This window comes from Apodemus sylvaticus, chromosome 10, assembly GCF_947179515.1.
Source record: "Apodemus sylvaticus chromosome 10, mApoSyl1.1, whole genome shotgun sequence".
Lineage (NCBI taxonomy): Eukaryota > Metazoa > Chordata > Mammalia > Rodentia > Muridae > Apodemus > Apodemus sylvaticus.
Window position 1 is genome coordinate 21,748,627 of NC_067481.1, and position 18,907 is coordinate 21,767,533.

Below are 18,907 nucleotides of genomic sequence, written 5' to 3' on the forward strand. Positions count from 1 at the left end.
CAAATAACTGCCAGGCGGTGGTGGTGCAAGCCTGTAATCCCAGCACTTGGGAGGCAGAGGCAGGCAGATTTCTGAGTTCGAGGCCAGCCTGGTCTACTGAGTGAGTTCCAGGACAGACAGGGCTATGCAGAGAAACCCTGTCTCGAAAAAAAACAAATCCAAAAAACCAAAAAAAAAACCAAAAACCAAAAAACAAAAACCAAATAACTGAAAGAATAACTTGAAGTCTTGTAATTTGTCAAGGGTATATAGAAGTGAATTTGTGCCCCTTCCATTGCATTGGATTGAGAAGTACTGCTGAGGGGGCAAGCTAGCTCTTTCAGGAGGCAAAGACACATGCTAGTAAGCCTGACCTGAAGGCCTGAGTCCCAGCTCTAGCATTCAGTAACGGAAGGCTAGGAACAATTCTGACAGTTGTTAAAAAAAGAACACCATAGCTTGTATTAAAGCACACACACAAAAATAAATAAATAATACTTTTTTTTAAAAAAAGAACCTGCTCATTTCTGGTGATGGATATTTCTTTTTTTCTTTCTTTCTTTTTTTTAAAGATTTACTTATTTATTATATGTAAGTACACTGTAGCTGTCTTCAGACACTCCAGAAGAGGGCTTCAGATCTTGTTATGAATGGTTGTGAGCCACCATGAGGTTGCTGGGATTTGAGCTCAGAAATTCTGGAAGAGCAGTCGCTGCTCTTTTGTTTGTTTGTTTGTTTGTTTGTTTTTTAAGATTTATTTAAGCCGGTCGGTGGTGGCGCACACCTGTAATCCCAGCACTCTGGGAGGCAGAGGCAGGCGGATTTCTGAGTTCGGGGCCAGCTTGGTCTACAGAGTGAGTTCCACGACAGCCAGGGCTATACAGAGAAATCCTATCTCAAAAAAACAAAAAAAATTATTTATTGATTATATGTAAGTACACTGTAGCTGTCTTCAGACACTCCAGAAGAGGGCTTCAGATCTTACTACAGATGGTTGTGAGCCACCATGTGGTTGCTGGGATTTGAACTCAGGATTTTTGGAAGAGCAGGCGGTGCTCTTAACCACTGAGCCATCTCTCCAGCCCTGCAGTTGTTTCTCTTAACCGCTGAGCCATCTTTCCAGATCCCTTCTTGTAATATTAAGTATCTTGTGGAGAGGTTTAAAAGAAATTATCAAGGCTGGATGTGGTGAGGTATGCCTTTAATCCTAACCTTTAAAATGAATGTAATGTTTTGTTTTCCGGAATGTTCATGCACTTGTTTGCTTGGTGACTGGAGACTAGGAGTCGAATCCCCTGAGACTTGAATTACAGATGGTTGTCAGGCTAGGTACTGTGGGTACTGGGAGTTGAACCTGAGTCATCTAGAAAAGCTATGTTCTTAACCCCTGATCCAACTGTTCCAGCTCTGTTGGGAGATATTTTGATACAAAGTTATATATTTTTAGGTGAAGGGCAGACTGAAAGGAATAGAATAATCAAGTATGAATAAAACAATAACTTAAGAGCCCAGAGGTATTTGGGGTGTCGGTAAATGTGCAGTATTAGAGTGAAGAAATTTTAGGCTTTTTTCCAAAACTTGACATGTAAGTTGTCTAAACGCGGTTGGCGATGATGCACTACTGGATAACTGGCTTCAAGAAGATAGCTATGGCTTGCTCCAGGATGAATTTTCTCCGACAGCGCCACCTAGGAAAGCATTGGACTAGGGCTGCCATCACCTTAGCGCAAACATACACCTGCGAAGAACGCAGCTCAGGTGATCCACCCTCAGAGTGCGCACGCGCACGGAGGGGAAGCGCGGGGCGTGGCCGCGGCGCGGGGGCGTGGCCGTGGCGCGCAGGCGTCCTAGTGGCGGGTGTCTGCGTCTCAGGATGGAGGGTGAGTGAGTAAACAAGCCGGGGCTGGGCGGTGGGGCCGGGCCTTGGCATGGCGTGGCGCTGTAATCTCAGGGCCTGGGAGGCGAAGAGATGAGGAAACTGATGAGGGGTAGCTGAGAGCCACTCCATTGCCTGACCCGGGGTAGCGCGAAGGGTGCAGTCCCGAGTGTGGTGGGACCCCGGGCGAGAGCGCGTGCGAGCTGCGGGGGGCCGCGTGGCGGAGGGGGCGCGGCGGGGGCGGGCCCGGCTCGGAGCCCGTGCAAGCGTGGGTGGGCTGTGGCGTCTGCAGGGGACCCCGACTTTTGGAAGCAGGAGGGCCGGAGGCCCTGGTCGAGCTGGCGGAGGCTTTGATTGATGTTGAGGAAGGGGTGGCCAGGCCGAGGTGACGGCGAAGTGAGAGAGGTTCCCAAGGAGCCCAAGTGTCAAGGTCGAGACTCCCAGGGTCGCGCGGCACCTCCCCAACATTTTGCTCTCGGAGCTTGTCGCTGGTCTAACTCGCTCACTTTTAGTTCCGGGTTTGAGTGAGGATTCGTCTTCAAAAGTGTGACCGGTTCTCCCGTCCCTATAGTTCTCTGGAGAAACAGATATGTAAATGAACACGTCCTGAAGTAAAAGGGAAGGTGTTATATTTGGGACATGACTTGTCTGGAAGGAAATGTGAGACAAAACTTTAAAGGAATTTTTAAGATTTAGGGTTTTGCTCTTTTTTAAAATATGTGTGCACTCTATGTGGATGGTTGCAGGGGCATCAAATCCCCTGGTACTAGAGTTAAGGATGGTTGTGTACCATCACGGGGGTGCAGGGAACTGAACCAGTTCTTGTTCATTTGCAAGAGCTACAAGTGTTTTTAGCGCCGAGCAGGCTTTTCAGCCCGCGGGGACAAGTTTATTTTCATCAAAGTGACCACTGAGACGATGTAGGTGGTGGGGCACAGGGAGGACAATTGATATAGGTGGAGGTTGTGTTGGAGGATAGGTAATAGAATAGTCAAAGTATGGAGTCTATGCCTTAGGAAAAAGCCAGGGAACACATCTTTCTGTGGATGTTCTGACTCACTTGTTTTATTGAATGATAATGGTTCGTTCCTCTTCTAAGCTTTATGCTAATGTAGTTGATAACCGGCTGAGGCTGGACCCCACCGGAGGCAGGCTGCTGTGGCTTTGCCCCTTCAACCTTGCACATCTCCAAGACTGCAGGCTATGTATAGGCAGGACTTTGAAAAATGTAGAGGCTTAGCGGGGCGTGGTGGCGCACGCCTTTAATCCCCACACTTGGGAGGCAGAGGCAGGATTTCTGAGTTCGAGGCCAGCCTGCTCTAAAGAGTTCAGAGAAACCCTGTCTCGAAAAAAAAAAAAAAAACAACAACAAAAGAAAATGTAGAGGCTTTTTGGGTACATTTGCTACATGATATCTTAGAATAAGAAATCTTAAACACAATGAATTTTTTTGTTGGTTGTTTTTGGTCTCCCGGTAGCCCCTGGCCCCACCCTGGCTGTCTTTGAACTCTTCTGTAGACCAGGCAGGACTTGAACTCTGCTGGGTCCTCCCGCCTCTGCTTTAGGAATGTTGGGATTAAAAGGTGTGACCCACCCTCAACTCAAAGATTTTAAGATAAGGAAAGGAATTTGATTGTCCTTCCGGCTACCGGAAAGCTACGCTTCGAATCCCAGAACTTGGTTAATGGAATTAGGAGGCTAACTCTGGTACACACACCCTTCCTAAGCCTTCTGTGGATGTTCTGACTCACTTGTTTTATTGAATGATAAAGGATAGTCCCTCAACAAAGCTTTATGCTAATGTAGTTGATAACCTGCTGAGGCAGGACCCCCACCTGAGGCAGGCTGCTTTGGCTTTGCCCCATCAACCTAGCACATCTTCAAGACTGCAGTTTCCATCCTTCCTGGAAATAAAAGTATCCCTCCCCTCCACCAGAAAACCCAGCCTGCTTTGACTTTTGTCACTCTTGTCTGCAGTGGAAATGACCTGCTTCTATTGAACACTAGGAAATATTAATGTTAGAGTTCTTTAATTAAGATTCTGGTTCACAGCAAACCAAGTGCATTGGTCCACGATTGTAATTCTGGTACTAAGGACATAGAGGTGGGAGGCTCAGCACTTCAAGGTCATCTGTGACTACCTAGCAGACAGAGTACGGAGATACTGGTATTTTGTTTGTTTTGAGACAGGGTTTCTCTGTGTAGCCCTGACTGTCCTAGAATCAGTCTGTAGACCAGGTTGGCCACAAACTCAGAGATCTGCCTGCCTCTGCCTTCTGAGTGCTGGGATTAAAGGCATATACTGAGCTACATCAAGCAAGCTTGAGATCCTTTTTTTCTTTCTTTTTTTTGAGACAGCGTTTCTCTGTGAGATCCTGTGGGGTTTTTTTTGGGGGGTGGTGGTTCGAGACAGGGTTTCTCTGTGTAGCCCTGGCTATCCTGGAACTCACTGTGTAGACCAGGCTGGCCTCGAACTCAGAAATCGCCTGCCTCTGCCTCCCAAGAGCTGGGATTAAATGCGTGCGCCACCACTGCCCAGCATGTGTCTACTATCTTAAATATTTATTTTATGTATATGAGTATATTGTAGCTGTCTTCAGACACCAGAAGAGGTTGTGGGATCCCATTACAGATGGTGTGATCCACCATGTGGTTGCTGGGAATTGAACTCAGGACCTCTGGAAGAGCAGTCAGTGCTCTTAACTACTGAGTCATCTCTCTAGCCTCCATTTTATATATCTTATGTCTATAATTTAACCCTACATCCCATTTCTATTATGAATTAAGGATGAAACAACAATGGGCTGGGGAGATGACTCAGGGTGTCTGTTACTTTTGTTGAGGATGCTGGTTTGGGTCCCAGGACCCATGTGGCCCATAACCCCAGTTCTAGGAGATCTGACTGACATCAACTCTGGGGGCACTGGCCCTTCCACAGCACACATACATACATATAGACCAAATACTGACATACAATAAATCTGAAAAATTTAACTAAAATAGAAAAAACAAGATGGGGAAATTGAGAAGCTATGGTGCCACATGGCTCAAAGCCTTTCTCATTTGCTTAGTAACTAGATTATTAAGTAGTCAAGGACCAGGTGTGGTCTTTGTGTGTATCTGGGTGGAGGAGGTGCTGTGTTTTTCTTCTATGGCAAGTTGTGTGGTAAGCGTATGTCGCACTTTGCTTCTTGTTTTTCTTTGTGTGCACTCGTGAGGTCAGAGGATACCTCTCAGAAGTGGTTTCTCTCTCCATGTGGGTTTCAACTCAGGTTGTCAGGCTTGGCAGCAAGAACCTTTACTCAGATTTCACATTCTCATGGGCATCTGGAGGGTTCCATTTGCTTCACATACCCATTTATAATTAATTTCATCAGCTAAGTTAGCCATACTAGTGAATATACTTACAATCTCACTTTTTTTTTAACTTATTTTTAATTGCTTATGTGTACATGTGAGTGCGGTATTCCTGGAGACCAGAAGAAGGTCTGAGTTCGTTCGAGCTGGTCTTAGTCACTGAGCCCCTTATTGTGTTTAATTTGCACTTTTCCAGTGAGTCTTTTATAATCTTTGACAGGCTGGGTTTTGTTTTTTGTTTTGTTTTTGTTTTTTGAGACAGGGTTTCTCTGTGTAGCCCTGGCTGTCCTGGAACTCACTCTGTAGACCAGGCTGGCCTTAAACACAGGAAATCCACCTGCCTCTGCCTCTTGAGTGCTGGGGATTAAAGGCGTGAGCCACCACTCCCCGGCTCTATTGAGCTGTTTTTTGTGGAGCTAAAGTTAATTATATGAAGACTTAAGCCCCAAACAGTGTGTTTTGGGGTGTCTTCAGTGTACAATGAACACGATGGAAGGCTTCAAACACTTAACTGAAATATAAGTTCTGGTAAAAAAAAAATGGTTATGGAAACTGTTTTTTATGTACCCCCCTCCTGTGCCTGAGATTGATGACCCCATTTTCCTCCAGGCCTCTTCTAAATGCTCAATTGTTAGCTTTTCTCTTGACTTTGTTGGTAATAACCATTTAGTAGGATCCAGCTGCTGCTGTGCTATCGTGTAGCTGTACTTAAGTGTTGTGTTTTGTTTTTTAAATTATTTGTAAGAACACTTTTAAGCTGTCTTCAGACACCCCAGAAGAGGGCATCAGATCTCAGTTCAGATGGTTGTGAGTCACCATGTGGTTGCTGGGATTTGAACTCACGACCTCTGGAAGAGCAGTCAGTGCTTTTAACCACTGAGCCATCTCTCCAGCCCCTTACATTTTTCTTTTTATTTAGTGTATATGAGTGCTTTGCCTTGTAGTAGGGGAGGTCCAAAAAGGGCGTCAGATCTTCTGGGATTGGAACTACAAATGGTTGTGAGCTGCCATGTGGGTTCTGGGAATAGAACTCAGGTCCTCTTGAACAGCATATACAATGGTTTTAACTGATGAGTCATCTCTCCAACCCTTTCAAGTGTTTTTTGGTCACGTCTGCCTGTTTGTACAGTGTCTTTTCTTTCTACATTCTGTGAGAAATCATCTGCCAAGTAAACTTTGAGAGAAATAGAAGGTGAACCAAAAAGCTAAGTGAGATAAATGTGGCTCGTGAACACGCAAGATTCACATACCACTTAAATTGTAAGAAAAGGAAGTGTGCTTTATTTTGCATTGTGACTAGTTAAAAAACTCTAGGGCATTTTTCGTGTGTGTGTGTGTGTGTGTGTGTGTGTGTGTGTGTGTGTGTGTGTATGTGTATTCCTTGCCAAATAAAACACTTGAGAAAAATTGTCGGATTGTTTTCTTACTGTCATCTCCCAACAGACTGTATGTAGGAGATAACAGTTCACTTATGACTCTAATGAAAATTCTGGCTTTTTTCTGTGACCACAGCCATTACTCTTACCTCACCTCTCATTACCACCACAGCCAGCACTCCATGCTCTCTCTCCCCACCACAGCCAGCACTCCCACTCGCCCAGTCCCCCCACAAATATTGGGAGCAGCTGTCAGTAGAGTACGTTTTCCCCTGTTACTAATCTCCAGTTTCAGTTGGATAGAGTGATCTGTTCTGAGCTTACTGTTTCAAAACATGGAACATTTCTGTAATCCTTGCACTGGTGAGGTTGCTTCAGAATGATCTCGAGTTCAAAACCAGCCTGGGCTACAAAGCATAACTTGTTTAAAATATTTAAAAAACAAACAACAAACAAAAAAATGTGTGTTTGGGAAGGTAGGAGAGGTGGGGAGGGGTAAGAACAGTGGGAACTTTTGTTAAAGAAGGCTGCTGTGTCTCTTAAACTGGAGCTTGCATTTGGGTCATGTGGGCCTCAGTAAACAGAGCCTACAGTTTCTGAGGTGGCCAGTCCTGTTTGTGGGCGGAAGTACTTCTTCATTCCTGGAGTAGGCTTGTTACTCAATTTGTTTGGGCTGAAGTGATAAGATTGAATAATGGCGCCCACCTATAATCTTTGTACTTGAGAGGTGAAGGCAGGAGGACCAGGAATTCAAAATCACCCTTTACTACACTGGGAGTTCAAGGCCAGCCTGTGCTACGTAAGACTGTTTCAAAAAACAAAACCAATAAAGCGGGCCAGCTTAGGATGTTAAGAGCCAGGCAGTCAACCTGTCTTGACGTACGTGGTTTTAAGAAATTAAATGCTGCAAATTTCAGATGGGGAACTCTGAAGTTATCAGTTATGTCCACGGTTCAAATGGAGACAAAAGAAGCTGAGGTGTGAAACCTGGGGCTGTTTGGCTTGTTGACACATTGCCTCTTTAATCCCAGTCCTCTGGAAGTAGAGCAGACAGATCTGAATTCAAGACCAGCCTGGTCTACATAGGGTATCCCAGGTCAGTCAGAGCTACAGAAAGACCTTGTCTCAAGCAACAAAACTAAACAGAAGGTGATTTTTGAAAAAAAAATCTTGAAATTTTAGCTTTAGTGGACTTATTGTGGATTTTATGGGCAGTGAAAAAAAACCACAACATGTAAAATCCATAAATAAAAATTTATTGACTTTAAATTTTGCCTGGGGCTAGAGAAATGCTTGCTGCTCTTCCACCAGAGGATATGGGTTTGGTTCCCAGCACTCCCTTTGGGTAGCTTACCTGTAACTCCAGCACAGGGGACCAAACTCTCTTCCCCGTCTCTGCAGGACGCACACCTGTGAAATGTATGCACATAGATGTATAAATAAAAATAACTATAATTAAGAGAAATAAGTGTCTAGCAAGCTAGTTAGTATAAAGTTAGAGTTTATGATTTGTCCATAGATTTAATGTTTTAAGTATACCTGGTGGCTAAGCTTAGAAATTGGGTAAGGGAAGAAGCTTGGTGATAGTGGGAGTACACTTCATTGTAAGGGTCGCATTTTTTCCTAATTAAGGAAATATTTATTATTTTATGTGGGTGGTGGTTTTGCCTGCATGTATGTGTACCATGTATGTGTGTTTGTGTGTGTGTGTGGTGCCTGTGGAAGTCCCCTGAAAGAGCAGCAAGTGCTCTTTACTTCTGAGCTAACTATCTCAGTCCTAGAAGAATAAAATTTTGAAAGCAACTTTCTAAAAAATGTTAAGCATCTTTGAGACCTGACTTAATATGCAGAATGGTAGCAGAGACACTGAAGTCTCCTGGTCCTGGGGAAGCATCCTGCTCAGAAGCGTGATATCTGAACATGCTGACTGAATCAATAAACCCATTTTTTTGGGGGGTGGGGTTGAGACAGGTTTCTCTGTGTGGTCCTGGCTGTCCTGGAACACACTCTGTAGACCAGGCTGGCCTTGAACTCAGAAATCTGCCTGCCTCTGCCTCCCAAGTTCTGGGACCACAGGCATGTGCCACCATGCCCTGCTCATTTTTTTTTTTTTTAATTCTTAGGAAAAGCTGATCTTTTTTTTTTTTTTTTTTTCCCCCTTAGGTCTTGCCATTCATCTGAGGAACAGAGTTACATTATAAAAGGAAAAGCTGATCATTTTATTTTTACCCTTAGGTCTTGCCATTCATCTGAGGAACAGAGTTACATTATAAAGTCCAACATTTCCTGCTGCATTCCGTGAGGTAAGTAGAGCGTATCACACTACATCCTCTAAATTTTCCAAAAGTAATTCAACCCCACACCCAAAAGAAATTCTCAGTGTGGTCAGTGTCCGTTGGCCTGCTGCTGACGCGGAGGTGAGGTGGTGAGTATGAACTTGGATTTGGTACAAACATTCCCCTTCTCTTGGGCTGGAGGGATGGCTCAGGAAAGAGCACTGGCTGCTCTTCCAGAGGACCAGATTTCCATTCCTAGCACCCACGTGACCACCCCCAAGGCCTGTAACTCCAGTTGCAGGGAATCTGAACCCTCACACAGACTGAACAACTGTGCACAGAAGAAATGAATGAATGAATGAATGAATGAATGATTAGAAAATTCCTCTCTCCTTTTTAAAAGATATGTATTTTTATTTATGAAATGGGTGTTTTGCCTGCATAAATGCCTGAGGAGGCAAGAGGAGGGTGTCAGGGCCTCTGTGGCTGCCGTCCAGGTAGGGAGCTGTGCTCGCAGCCCTTCTGGAGGAACTAGGTTAGCTGCACCATTCATGGTGGCCTGCTTAGCTCGTGATTTCATCAAGGTTTGAATCCTCTAAAAAACTCAGCTCTAGCACATGCACATACCCATACACAGATACACACATACTTGTAATTAAAAATAATAAATAATTTGAATTTAGTGAATAGACATCAATGGAGCCAAAATAAAAAAAATCAAGTCTAATAACTATGAGGCATCTGTAATTGAGGACAGGGATTGCCTGGGGATAGAACTCAGTCCTGGCCTGTGCAGGCAGTTCTCTTCTACCATGGTTCTTCCCAGTTTGTTTTTATGAAAACAAAACCTGGAACTTGTTATGTGGAGCAGGCTGACCTTGAACTCCTGATCTTCCTGCCTCTGTCTCCCAAGTGATGAGATTAGGTTATAGGCAATCTTTGTAATGCTGTACAACCTTTTTATTTCTGTTACTGTGCTGGGGCTAGAATCTAGAATCACACGTGTTAAACGTGATCTCTGCACACTGAGCCATGCCATGCTGCTCCCATTCTAAATATAATACAAGGCACGAACAGATGACAAGCATCAACAATTTTCACACCGAGACCAGAAATTACTCCTGCAAAATCTGTCTTCAGCCGGGCGGTGGTGTCGCACGCCTGTAATCCCAGCACTCTGGGAGGCAGAGGCAGGCGAATTTCTGAGTTCGAGGCCAGCCTGGTCTACAGAGTGAGTTCCAGGACAGCCAGGGCTACACAGAGAAACCCTGTCTCGAAAAAACCAAATCCAAAAAAAAAAAAAAATCTGTCTTCAGTGGAAAATTTAAAGTCATTATTTGGGCTTTTTGATGGACCACGTTCATTTGAATTTGAGGAAGTCTTCCTTTCCAAGTAACCAAGTGTTGTTTGCTTTCTGAGTCCAGGAAAATGGATATAGCAAGTCCCCCAACTTCCAAATGCATCACATACTGGAAACGAAAAGTGAAATCTGAGTATATGCGCCTTCGGCAGCTCAAACGGCTCCAGGCAAATATGGGAGCGAAGGTAAAGATGATTCCCAAGGGCAAGGTTGTCTGCCTGCATCTCTCCAATGTACAGTTCTGGGGGTTTCCCTTTGTGACCTGCATTGACTCTTAACAGTCTTTGCCTTGGCTTTGCTAGGCTCTGTATGTGGCAAATTTTGCAAAGGTTCAAGAAAAAACCCAAATCCTCAATGAAGAATGGAAGAAACTTCGTGTCCAGCCTGTTCAGCCAATGAAGCCCGTGAGTGGGCACCCTTTTCTGAAAAAGGTACTTTGGGGTGTTGGGCCAGCGTTCCTTTCTCCTTGGACACACAGTTATAAATCTAGCTTGAAAATTAACCATTTTGTCTATTGTCCTCTGTTAATGAGTGTAATTGTGACTTTTCTTTTTTGTAAAAAGATTTATTATATATGAGTACACTGTAGCTGTTTTCAGACATACCAGAAGAGGGCGTCAGATCCCATTATGGATGGTTGTGAGCCACCATGCAGTTGCTGGGACTTGAATTCAGGGCCTCTGGAAGAACAGTCAGTGCTCTTAACAACTGAGCCATCTCTCCAGCCCCAATTGTGACTTTTCATAGAAAAACAAAACATTTACTGTTTTTCTGGGTCTTGTGTTTAAGTTGTCCTATTTTGTGCTTGATAAAGTTATACTAGGAGATAAGTTCTGTAGGTAATGAACAGGAGTGTGCTGATAGAGGGACTGCTTTAGTATAAATAAGTGTTTGTTTATTGTTAAATTGAATTACAAGTTGAAAAAGCACATTCTAGTTGGGTATAGTGGCACATGCCTTTAAAACCCAATTCAAAAGGTAGAGGCAGGAGGGATAAGGAGTTTGAGGTTGGCCTTGGCTACATAATAAATCAGGTTATCCTGCCTATGTTAGACCCCGTGTTTAAAAGGGAAAAAAGCATTCTAGCTTTAAAGAGCTAATACCTTTAATTTTTTATTGCATGTCTTTATTTTGCTCAAATTGTGCATGCTTTCATGTGTATTCCTTCCACATGTAGGTCCCAGCAGTTGAACTCAGGTCATTGATTTGGTGGCTAGCATTTTTATCTAACAGGTCATTTTAATAGCCTGGCAATATTTTTTAAATACAAAAAGCCGATAGTGTCTTAAGACTATTAATACTTAAAAGATCATTCCTGCCAGGCATGGTGGCTCACGCCTGTAATCCCAGCACTTGGGAGGCAGAGGCAGGCGGATTTCTGAGTTCGAGGCCAGCCTGGTCTACAGAATGAGTTCCAGGACAGCCAGGACTACACAGAGAAACCCTGTCTCAAAAAACCAAAAAAAAAAAAAAAAAAAAAAAAAAAAAATCATTCCCAAAGCAGGATATAACTAATTTGTCCGCCACTTTCCTTCCCTGTGTGCAGTCCACATCACCTCTGTAGCTATATCCAAAGTTTAGATCTTTTAGAAAACAGTCCTAATCTCACGTCCCAGGATTCCGAGATTCTCCAGGAGACCCACACTCTAGCAGAAGTGAACATCTGTCGGGTGTGGCAAGCATTGCGCCAGACTCTGAGGAGGCACAGACATGAGTGAGTTAGAGACAGTCCCTGCTTTCCACAGCTTGTCAGGTTAGGAGCTGCGGTTAACACTTGGCCAACTTACTAGTTTAGAAAAATTTGGAGAATGCTGCTTGTACAGAGGACCAGAGTTCAATTCCCAGAATCCACTTTGGTGATTCCCAACCAAGGCCTTTAACTCCAGGCATCTGATGTTTCCAGCCTCTGTGGGGACAAACATTCACTTGCGTGCACGTGTGTGTGTGCACACACACACAATTTAAAATTAAAACGGTTTCAAAGAATCTGGGGATGGGGTTTGGCTTGGTTGGTAAGAGTGCTTGCTTAGCACGCATGAAAACCTGGGTTTGATCCCAAGCTCTCTGCATGGAACTGCTATGGAGACGCATCTGTAATCTTGGTCCTCAGAGGAAAAAAAAAGTTAGAAAAATATCAGCATCTGTGTGGAAGGAAATGATAGTGTATTTCTAATAGTTTTGTTTTTATTCATTTTGCTCTGTAGCCTGGCCTCAGCCCTTGAGTGTTGGCGTTGGAGGACTGACGCCACTGTAGCTGGTCCTCTCTAATTGTGTGTTAACTCTTCTGTGTGTCACTGCTTGCCTTTCAGTGTACCATAGAGAGCATTTTCCCAGGTTTTGACAGCCAGGATATGTTGATGAGGTCTCTGAACACTGTTGCATTGGTTCCCATCATGTATTCCTGGTCCCCTCTACAGCAGAACTTCATGGTATGTGTTGAAAACACTTGATGTAATTGTTTAAACCGTATTGTCAGTTTATGCTGATCTGTGTGAGGTTCTTTTAACAAGGCATGACACAACCTGGACCTAGAGAGTGCAAGGTCACTGTAACTTACTCACTTGGAAATGATACACATCACCAGCTGCTGAGAAGCTCAGCAGATACAGATGCCTGCCACCAATCTGCCCTGCAGCCTGAGTTCTGTCTCCAGGATGAGAGTAAAGAACTGACTCCTGCAAGGTGTCCTTTGGCCTCTGCATATGTCACACACACAAGCGCGTGCACACTCACACTGTTAGATTTTGGTGCTCTAATATTCACTTGTGATTGCTGCTTTTTTTTTTTTTTTAAATTAACAAGATAAGACAAGACTCCCAATTTTCTTATTACTTTGACCCAGCTTTATAATATTAGTCATAGTTAAATATGGCTGAATCAGACTCTTTAGGCTTAAGCAGGTTGTCATCTCTGCTGATGGAGCAAGTCTTTTGGAATCTTCTAATGGCAAGGTGCTCTGGAGGTAGCCAAGAGACTAGAGGTGGCTGTGGGTAACAGTGCCTTCATCTAGTCCTCTGTCCTGACGCCTGCTTAGACCATTACCTCACTGAGAGCAGTGCTCCTGATGGGACTAAGACATGGGTCTACAGGAGGGAGTCATGTCTCGGCGCAAAACTGTCCAGTGAATTTACTTGATCCTTGGGGAGTGTAGAATGACTAGGCTGGCACTGGAGTGTAGCTGGTGAAGAGTGTGTGCTTGGCCTTGCTGGCTGTCTGTGTTCTCTGCTGAACACCTTTCTCCTTTAGTAGTATTTATTGCCCGAAAACATCTATAACCTGTGTTAATATGAGTTATAGCCATGCTTCTTTATTATGCAGAAGATGGTGTTTTTAGAATACTTCAAATTTTATGGTAACTTTAGTCAAATTTTAGGCTTGGACATACCATTGCTAATGTCAAAGTAAACATTTAGTGGTTAATATTGACTAAACTTGTTTTTCCCCCCTAAGAGTAGTATTGCCCCTTTCATTTAGGGATTTGTTGGCCATAACAAAATGGCTAGTCCTTAAAGTCATGTAGGAGTCTCAGAGGCTAAATGAAAGCCCAGCCCAGCAAATGCTCCATTGGATAGGAAAGAGGAGAGACAGGGCGGCTCATGGCCTGGATCTGTCTGGTTTTGCAGGTGGAGGATGAGACGGTTCTGTGCAATATTCCGTACATGGGTGACGAGGTGAAGGAAGAGGATGAAACTTTCATCGAGGAGCTGATCAATAACTATGACGGCAAAGTCCACGGTGAAGAAGGTAGTGACCCTGGGCGCACTGCAGGAGGGCTCTGCTAGCATACTGCTGCCTTTGTTCATGGGTGCATGCTAAAGAATATTCCGATGTGATGATGTGACTTAGGATTAGGATTTTATACTACAAAGGAAGCTGGGTCACAAAAAGTGTTGCCTAGTAATCAGTGGCTACGCGAGTGTTTGTTGAACAGGTGAATTTAATCTTTGACATTTTCCATAAATACATGAGAGGCCATTTTGATTTTCAGTACCCTTTCTCTGAGAACAGCATTGGGTATATCATCTCTGTCATACGAATTTGATTCAGGTTTCTTCTGGATTTCTCAGAAATTGGTTTAAATATCCTTATTTTATAGAAGCAAAGCATCAGGACAGCCAGGGCTACACAGAGAAACCCTGTCTTGGAAAATAAATAAATAAAAAATAAAAGCAAAGCATTTGAACTTAGTTGTAATTTTTAAAATTTTTTTTTAGTATAGAATAAGAGTTCAGGGCACAGGATGGGAGTTAATGGGTAGTAGAGGCAGAGAAAGGCAGAGAGAGGGAGAGAGTAGAGAAGCAGAGGGGGGCCATGACCACATGGGGAGTGAGGGAGGGGAGGAGAGCCCAAGAGGGCAAGAGAGAAGCAAGCAGGAAACAGGAGTAAGAGAGCTTGAAGTTCTTTGGAGTGTTTGTTTATTTTATGTGTATGTTTTTTTTGCCTGCACAAATGTCTGGTACCATGTGTCTGCAGTGCCCAAGGAGGCCAAGAGAGGGTAGCAGAGGTCTTTGGGCCTCAAGTTCCAGAAGGTTGTGAGCAGCCTTGTAGATGCTGAGACTGGGCAAAGCCGGGCAGTGGTGGCACACGCCTGTAATCCCAGCACTCTGGGAGGCAGAGGCAGGTAGATTTCTGAGTTCCAGGCCAGCCTGGTCTACAGAGTGAGTTCGAGGACAGCCAGGGCTATTACAGAGAAACCCTGTCTCGAAAAACCAAATCCCAAAAAACCAAAAAAAAAAAAAAAAAAAAAAAAAAAAGACTGGGTGTCTTAGTCGGAGTTTCTATTCCTATACAAACATCATGACCAAGAAGCAAGTTGGGGAGGAAAGGGTTTATTCAGCTTACACTTCTGCATTTCTGTTCATCACAAAAGGAAGTCAGGACTGGAACTCAAGCAGGTCAGGAAGCAGGAGCTGATACAGAAGCCATGGAGGGATGTTACTTACTGGCTTGCTTCCCCTGGCTTGCTCAGCCTGCTCTCTTATAGAACCCAAGAGCACCAGCCCAAAGGTGGTACCACCCACAAGGGGCCCTCCCCACTTGATCACTAATTGAGAAAATGTCCCACAGCTGGATCTCATAGAGGCACTTCCCCAACTGAAGCTCCTTTCTCTGTGATAATTCCAGCCTGTGTCAAGTTGACACACAAAACCAACCAGTACACTGGGTGAATGGTTTCTCCAGCCTCCTGTTGTAATTTAAAGCAAAAATAAAAAACATTTATTTGGAGGATGCAGTCCACTCATGACACAGTGCGGGGATGGAAGTCAGAGTTAATTCCACCATGTGGTGCAAAGGATTGAACTCAGGTCACCAGGTTGGCAGCAAATGCCTTTACCCAGTGACCCATATTGCCAGGTCTTAATTTTAATTCTAGAAAAAGTTATCAGTGAATAAAAAGGAGGAAGAGGGGCTGGAGAGATGGCTCAGCGGTTAAGAGTGCTGACTGCTTTTCCAAAGGTTCTGAGTTCAAATCCCAGCAACTACATGGTGGCTCACAGCCATCAGATCTGACACCCTCTTCTGGGGTGTCTGAAGGGCTACAGTATACTTCCATATAATTAAGAAAGAAATCTTAAAAAAAAAAAAAAAGGAAGATGTGCTAGGTGTGGTGGCGCACACTTAGACAGAGGCAAGAGCACCTGAGTTTGTGGACAGCCAGGGTTACACAGAGAAGCCCTATCTTGAATAATAATAATAACAACAATAATAATAGTAATAGTAATAATAATAAAAAGCAGGAAGGCTTGGGCTTGGTATACCAGTAGCTCAGGAGGCTATGGAAGGGGGATTGCGAATTCAGAGCTTGCTTAAGGCTACAGAGGAAGTTCAGTGCCAGACTAGGCAATCTAGTGAGGCAATGTTTCAAGTCAGGAAAAGGACTGTGGATATAGCTCCGTGAGAGAGTGCGTGCCTAGCCTGCCAGCAGTCCTGAGTTCAGTGGGGAGAAGAGGAACTCCCCATGCATATGCCAACCAGTAGCCCTGCCTACTCTGCACAGTTGCAGACATTCAAAAATACATCCACAGCACCCCCTAGTGTTCAAAGACATTATTTCAAGTTGCAGTATAACCAGGTGAACTATGATTTTAGGAAAAAAGGTGTCTTTTTTTCATTTTTAGAAAAAGATTTGTTTGTTTGTTTAATATATGTAATGTACACTATAGTTGTCTTCAGACAAACCAGAAGAGGGCATCGGATCCCATTACAGATCATTGTGAGCCACCGTGTGGTTGCTGGGAATTGAACTCAGGTCCTCTGGAAGAACAGTCAGTGCTCTTAACTACTGAGCCATCTCTCCAGCCCTTTTTTTTTTTTTCTTTTTCATTGGTTATTTTATTTATTTACATTTCAAATGTTACCCCCTTCGCAGTTTCTCCTCCACAAGAAAAAAGTCTCTTAAGAAAACACACTATCGAGACATTAGCACAAAGCCAAGTGATTTTTCACTTGATTATTATTTTTCTGCCTTGCTTGTGGTTGTTGGCACATCTTTGTTATTGCTGTTTGATGTTTGGGGAGAGAGTTTTTCTGAGCTCACTTTGTAGACCAGGCTCCCCTATCTTTTGAATGCTGGGATGAAAGGTTTGTACCATCATGCTGGGCTTGCTGTTGAGATTTTTGAACAGTAAGTTCAGTGTTATCCGTGACCACAGAAATGGAATATTCTTTTTTTGTTTTTGGTTTTGGTTTTTCAAGACGGGTTTCTCTGTGTAGCCCTAGCTGTCCTGGAACTCACTCTGTAGACCAGGCTGGCCTCAACCTCAGAAATCCACCTGCCACTGCCTCCCAAGTGCTGGGATTAAAGGCGTGCGCCACCACTGCCCAGCCCCCAACACCGTGTCTTAAGGGAGTGAGGGGGGTGCAGAAACCCTACTTGCAAAGATGAGTAGAGGTCACCACTGCTCACTTTCCTACTTGTGTTTCAGAGATGATCCCTGGATCTGTGCTGATCAGTGATGCTGTGTTTCTGGAGTTGGTAGATGCCCTCAACCAGTACTCAGATGAGGAGGAGGACGGGCACAACGACACCTCCGATGGAAAGCAAGACGACAGCAAAGAGGACCTGCCGGTAACAAGAAAGCGGAAACGCCATGCTATCGAAGGTGCATAGCCCTGCTTCCGTGGACTGTTTTGAAATTGACAGGGTCAGGGAAGAAGGGAAAACTTGAAAAGAATATTATTCTTTAAAAAACATTCATGCTTCTCATTGGTCTTCCTAAAAGAAAAACATGGTCATTAACTGATAGCTTCAGCTGACTGAACTGGCTGAAGAGTAGAAAAATTTATAGAATAATCACTGCTATTAGTTTCTAATTCTACTGTGTTTGGAAAATCTGGGAAGCTATAAAGGAGAAAATAAGATTACACTTCAATCTTGCTACATAGGAATAATCAGATTATTCTTTGTAGATTTTAAATTGTACATATATAAATCAGCATGCTTGTACAAAATTGAGATTGTGTGGGTGCGTGATATAAACTTTTATCTTCTTAATCTAGTTTTATAATATTTTCCAAATCACTGGTATTTAATTCAATCTTACTGTGCCAAGGCAGTTGCTCAGTGGTTAACGTCTTACTGTGCAAGCTTAAAGGCAGGAGTCCAGATACCCAGAACCCATGAAGATGCAGCATGGGTGTGGTAGCCTCTCTGTAATTCCAGCCTTAAAGGTGCAGAAAAGGGATCCCCAAGGCAAGATGGCTGGCGGGACTAGTCATGTCGGCAAACTCTGGGCCATGAATAAGGTGGAAGAAGAGTAGGTAAAGATGATACTAGACATCAACCTCAGGACATTACACGCATGTGCATGTATGCCCATACATGTGTGCCCACATACACAAACATACATCCTCACAGATGCACAAGCACATATGAGTGGGGGGAAAAAAAGGAACTGCTGAATTACTCAGTTATACTGTTATTTAATTGTATGTCCAGAGACATTGTCTCTCTTCCTAGGAAAGAGTCCCAGTTTCAGTGTTTTTCAGCACCAGTGTTATGGTGGGATTCATCTGTCTTCACATCCGAGAGACTTTCCTCTTGATTCTAACAGGGACTCTAGACTTTGTTATCAATACAGTTGAGGTTTGGAAGAGCACAGCAGCTCTAATCACTTCAACAAAGGGAAAAATCCAAACAGCTTTGTCTGTGCTGAGGAGTTCGTTGTCATTTCCCATTCAGGCAACAAGAAGAGTTCTAAGAAACAGTTTCCAAATGACATGATTTTCAGCGCCATTGCTTCCATGTTCCCTGAGAACGGTGTCCCCGACGACATGAAGGAGAGGTAGGGAAGCAGTCCCATGCAGGCTATACCCTGGGCTCGTGAACAGACTCTTATCCAAGCCCAGTTTTTGATTAATAAAAAGCCATGGTTTGCCTACCCTTCTGACTTTCTTGCCTAGTTACCTCTGAATGTCCCTTATCATATGAGGGATCATTCAGTGTGCTGCTTTTGAGGATGTCTGGGAAGAAAACTTGCTCTGTCTTGGCTAGTTACACCAGCACTGACTTCGCAAGCTGTCTTCTTCCTTTGATACTTATGTCCAGCCCTGCAGAATTACGATGGACGGCACGTCCACATAGTCACTTACCATCTCCTAACCCACCAAGCCTGTAAAGGCCACCCATCCTCCCTCTGCATGCCTGGATGGCAGTTCCCCGGCTACAGTGGAGAATTTCTCA

At 44.0% G+C, this 18,907-nt stretch overlaps 1 protein-coding gene across 2 annotated transcripts in view; it reads left to right on the forward strand.

Annotated features, from left to right (window-relative positions):
* The first annotated feature begins 1,799 nt into the window (after window positions 1-1,799).
* Ezh1 (enhancer of zeste 1 polycomb repressive complex 2 subunit) overlaps window positions 1,800-18,907 on the forward strand; it is a 34,835-nt gene continuing 17,727 nt past the window's right edge. The window contains exons 1-8 of one of the 2 annotated variants that reach the window (XM_052197892.1): window positions 1,800-1,859; window positions 8,824-8,891; window positions 10,284-10,409; window positions 10,527-10,655; window positions 12,534-12,653; window positions 13,848-13,968; window positions 17,151-17,327; window positions 18,407-18,509. In XM_052197892.1, coding sequence (XP_052053852.1) covers window positions 10,293-10,409; window positions 10,527-10,655; window positions 12,534-12,653; window positions 13,848-13,968; window positions 17,151-17,327; window positions 18,407-18,509 — 767 coding nt within the window. In that variant the 5' untranslated portion in view covers window positions 1,800-1,859; window positions 8,824-8,891; window positions 10,284-10,292. The remainder of the gene's footprint in view (window positions 1,860-8,823; window positions 8,892-10,283; window positions 10,410-10,526; window positions 10,656-12,533; window positions 12,654-13,847; window positions 13,969-17,150; window positions 17,328-18,406; window positions 18,510-18,907) is intronic. The other variant, XM_052197891.1, reaches the window with a different exon arrangement.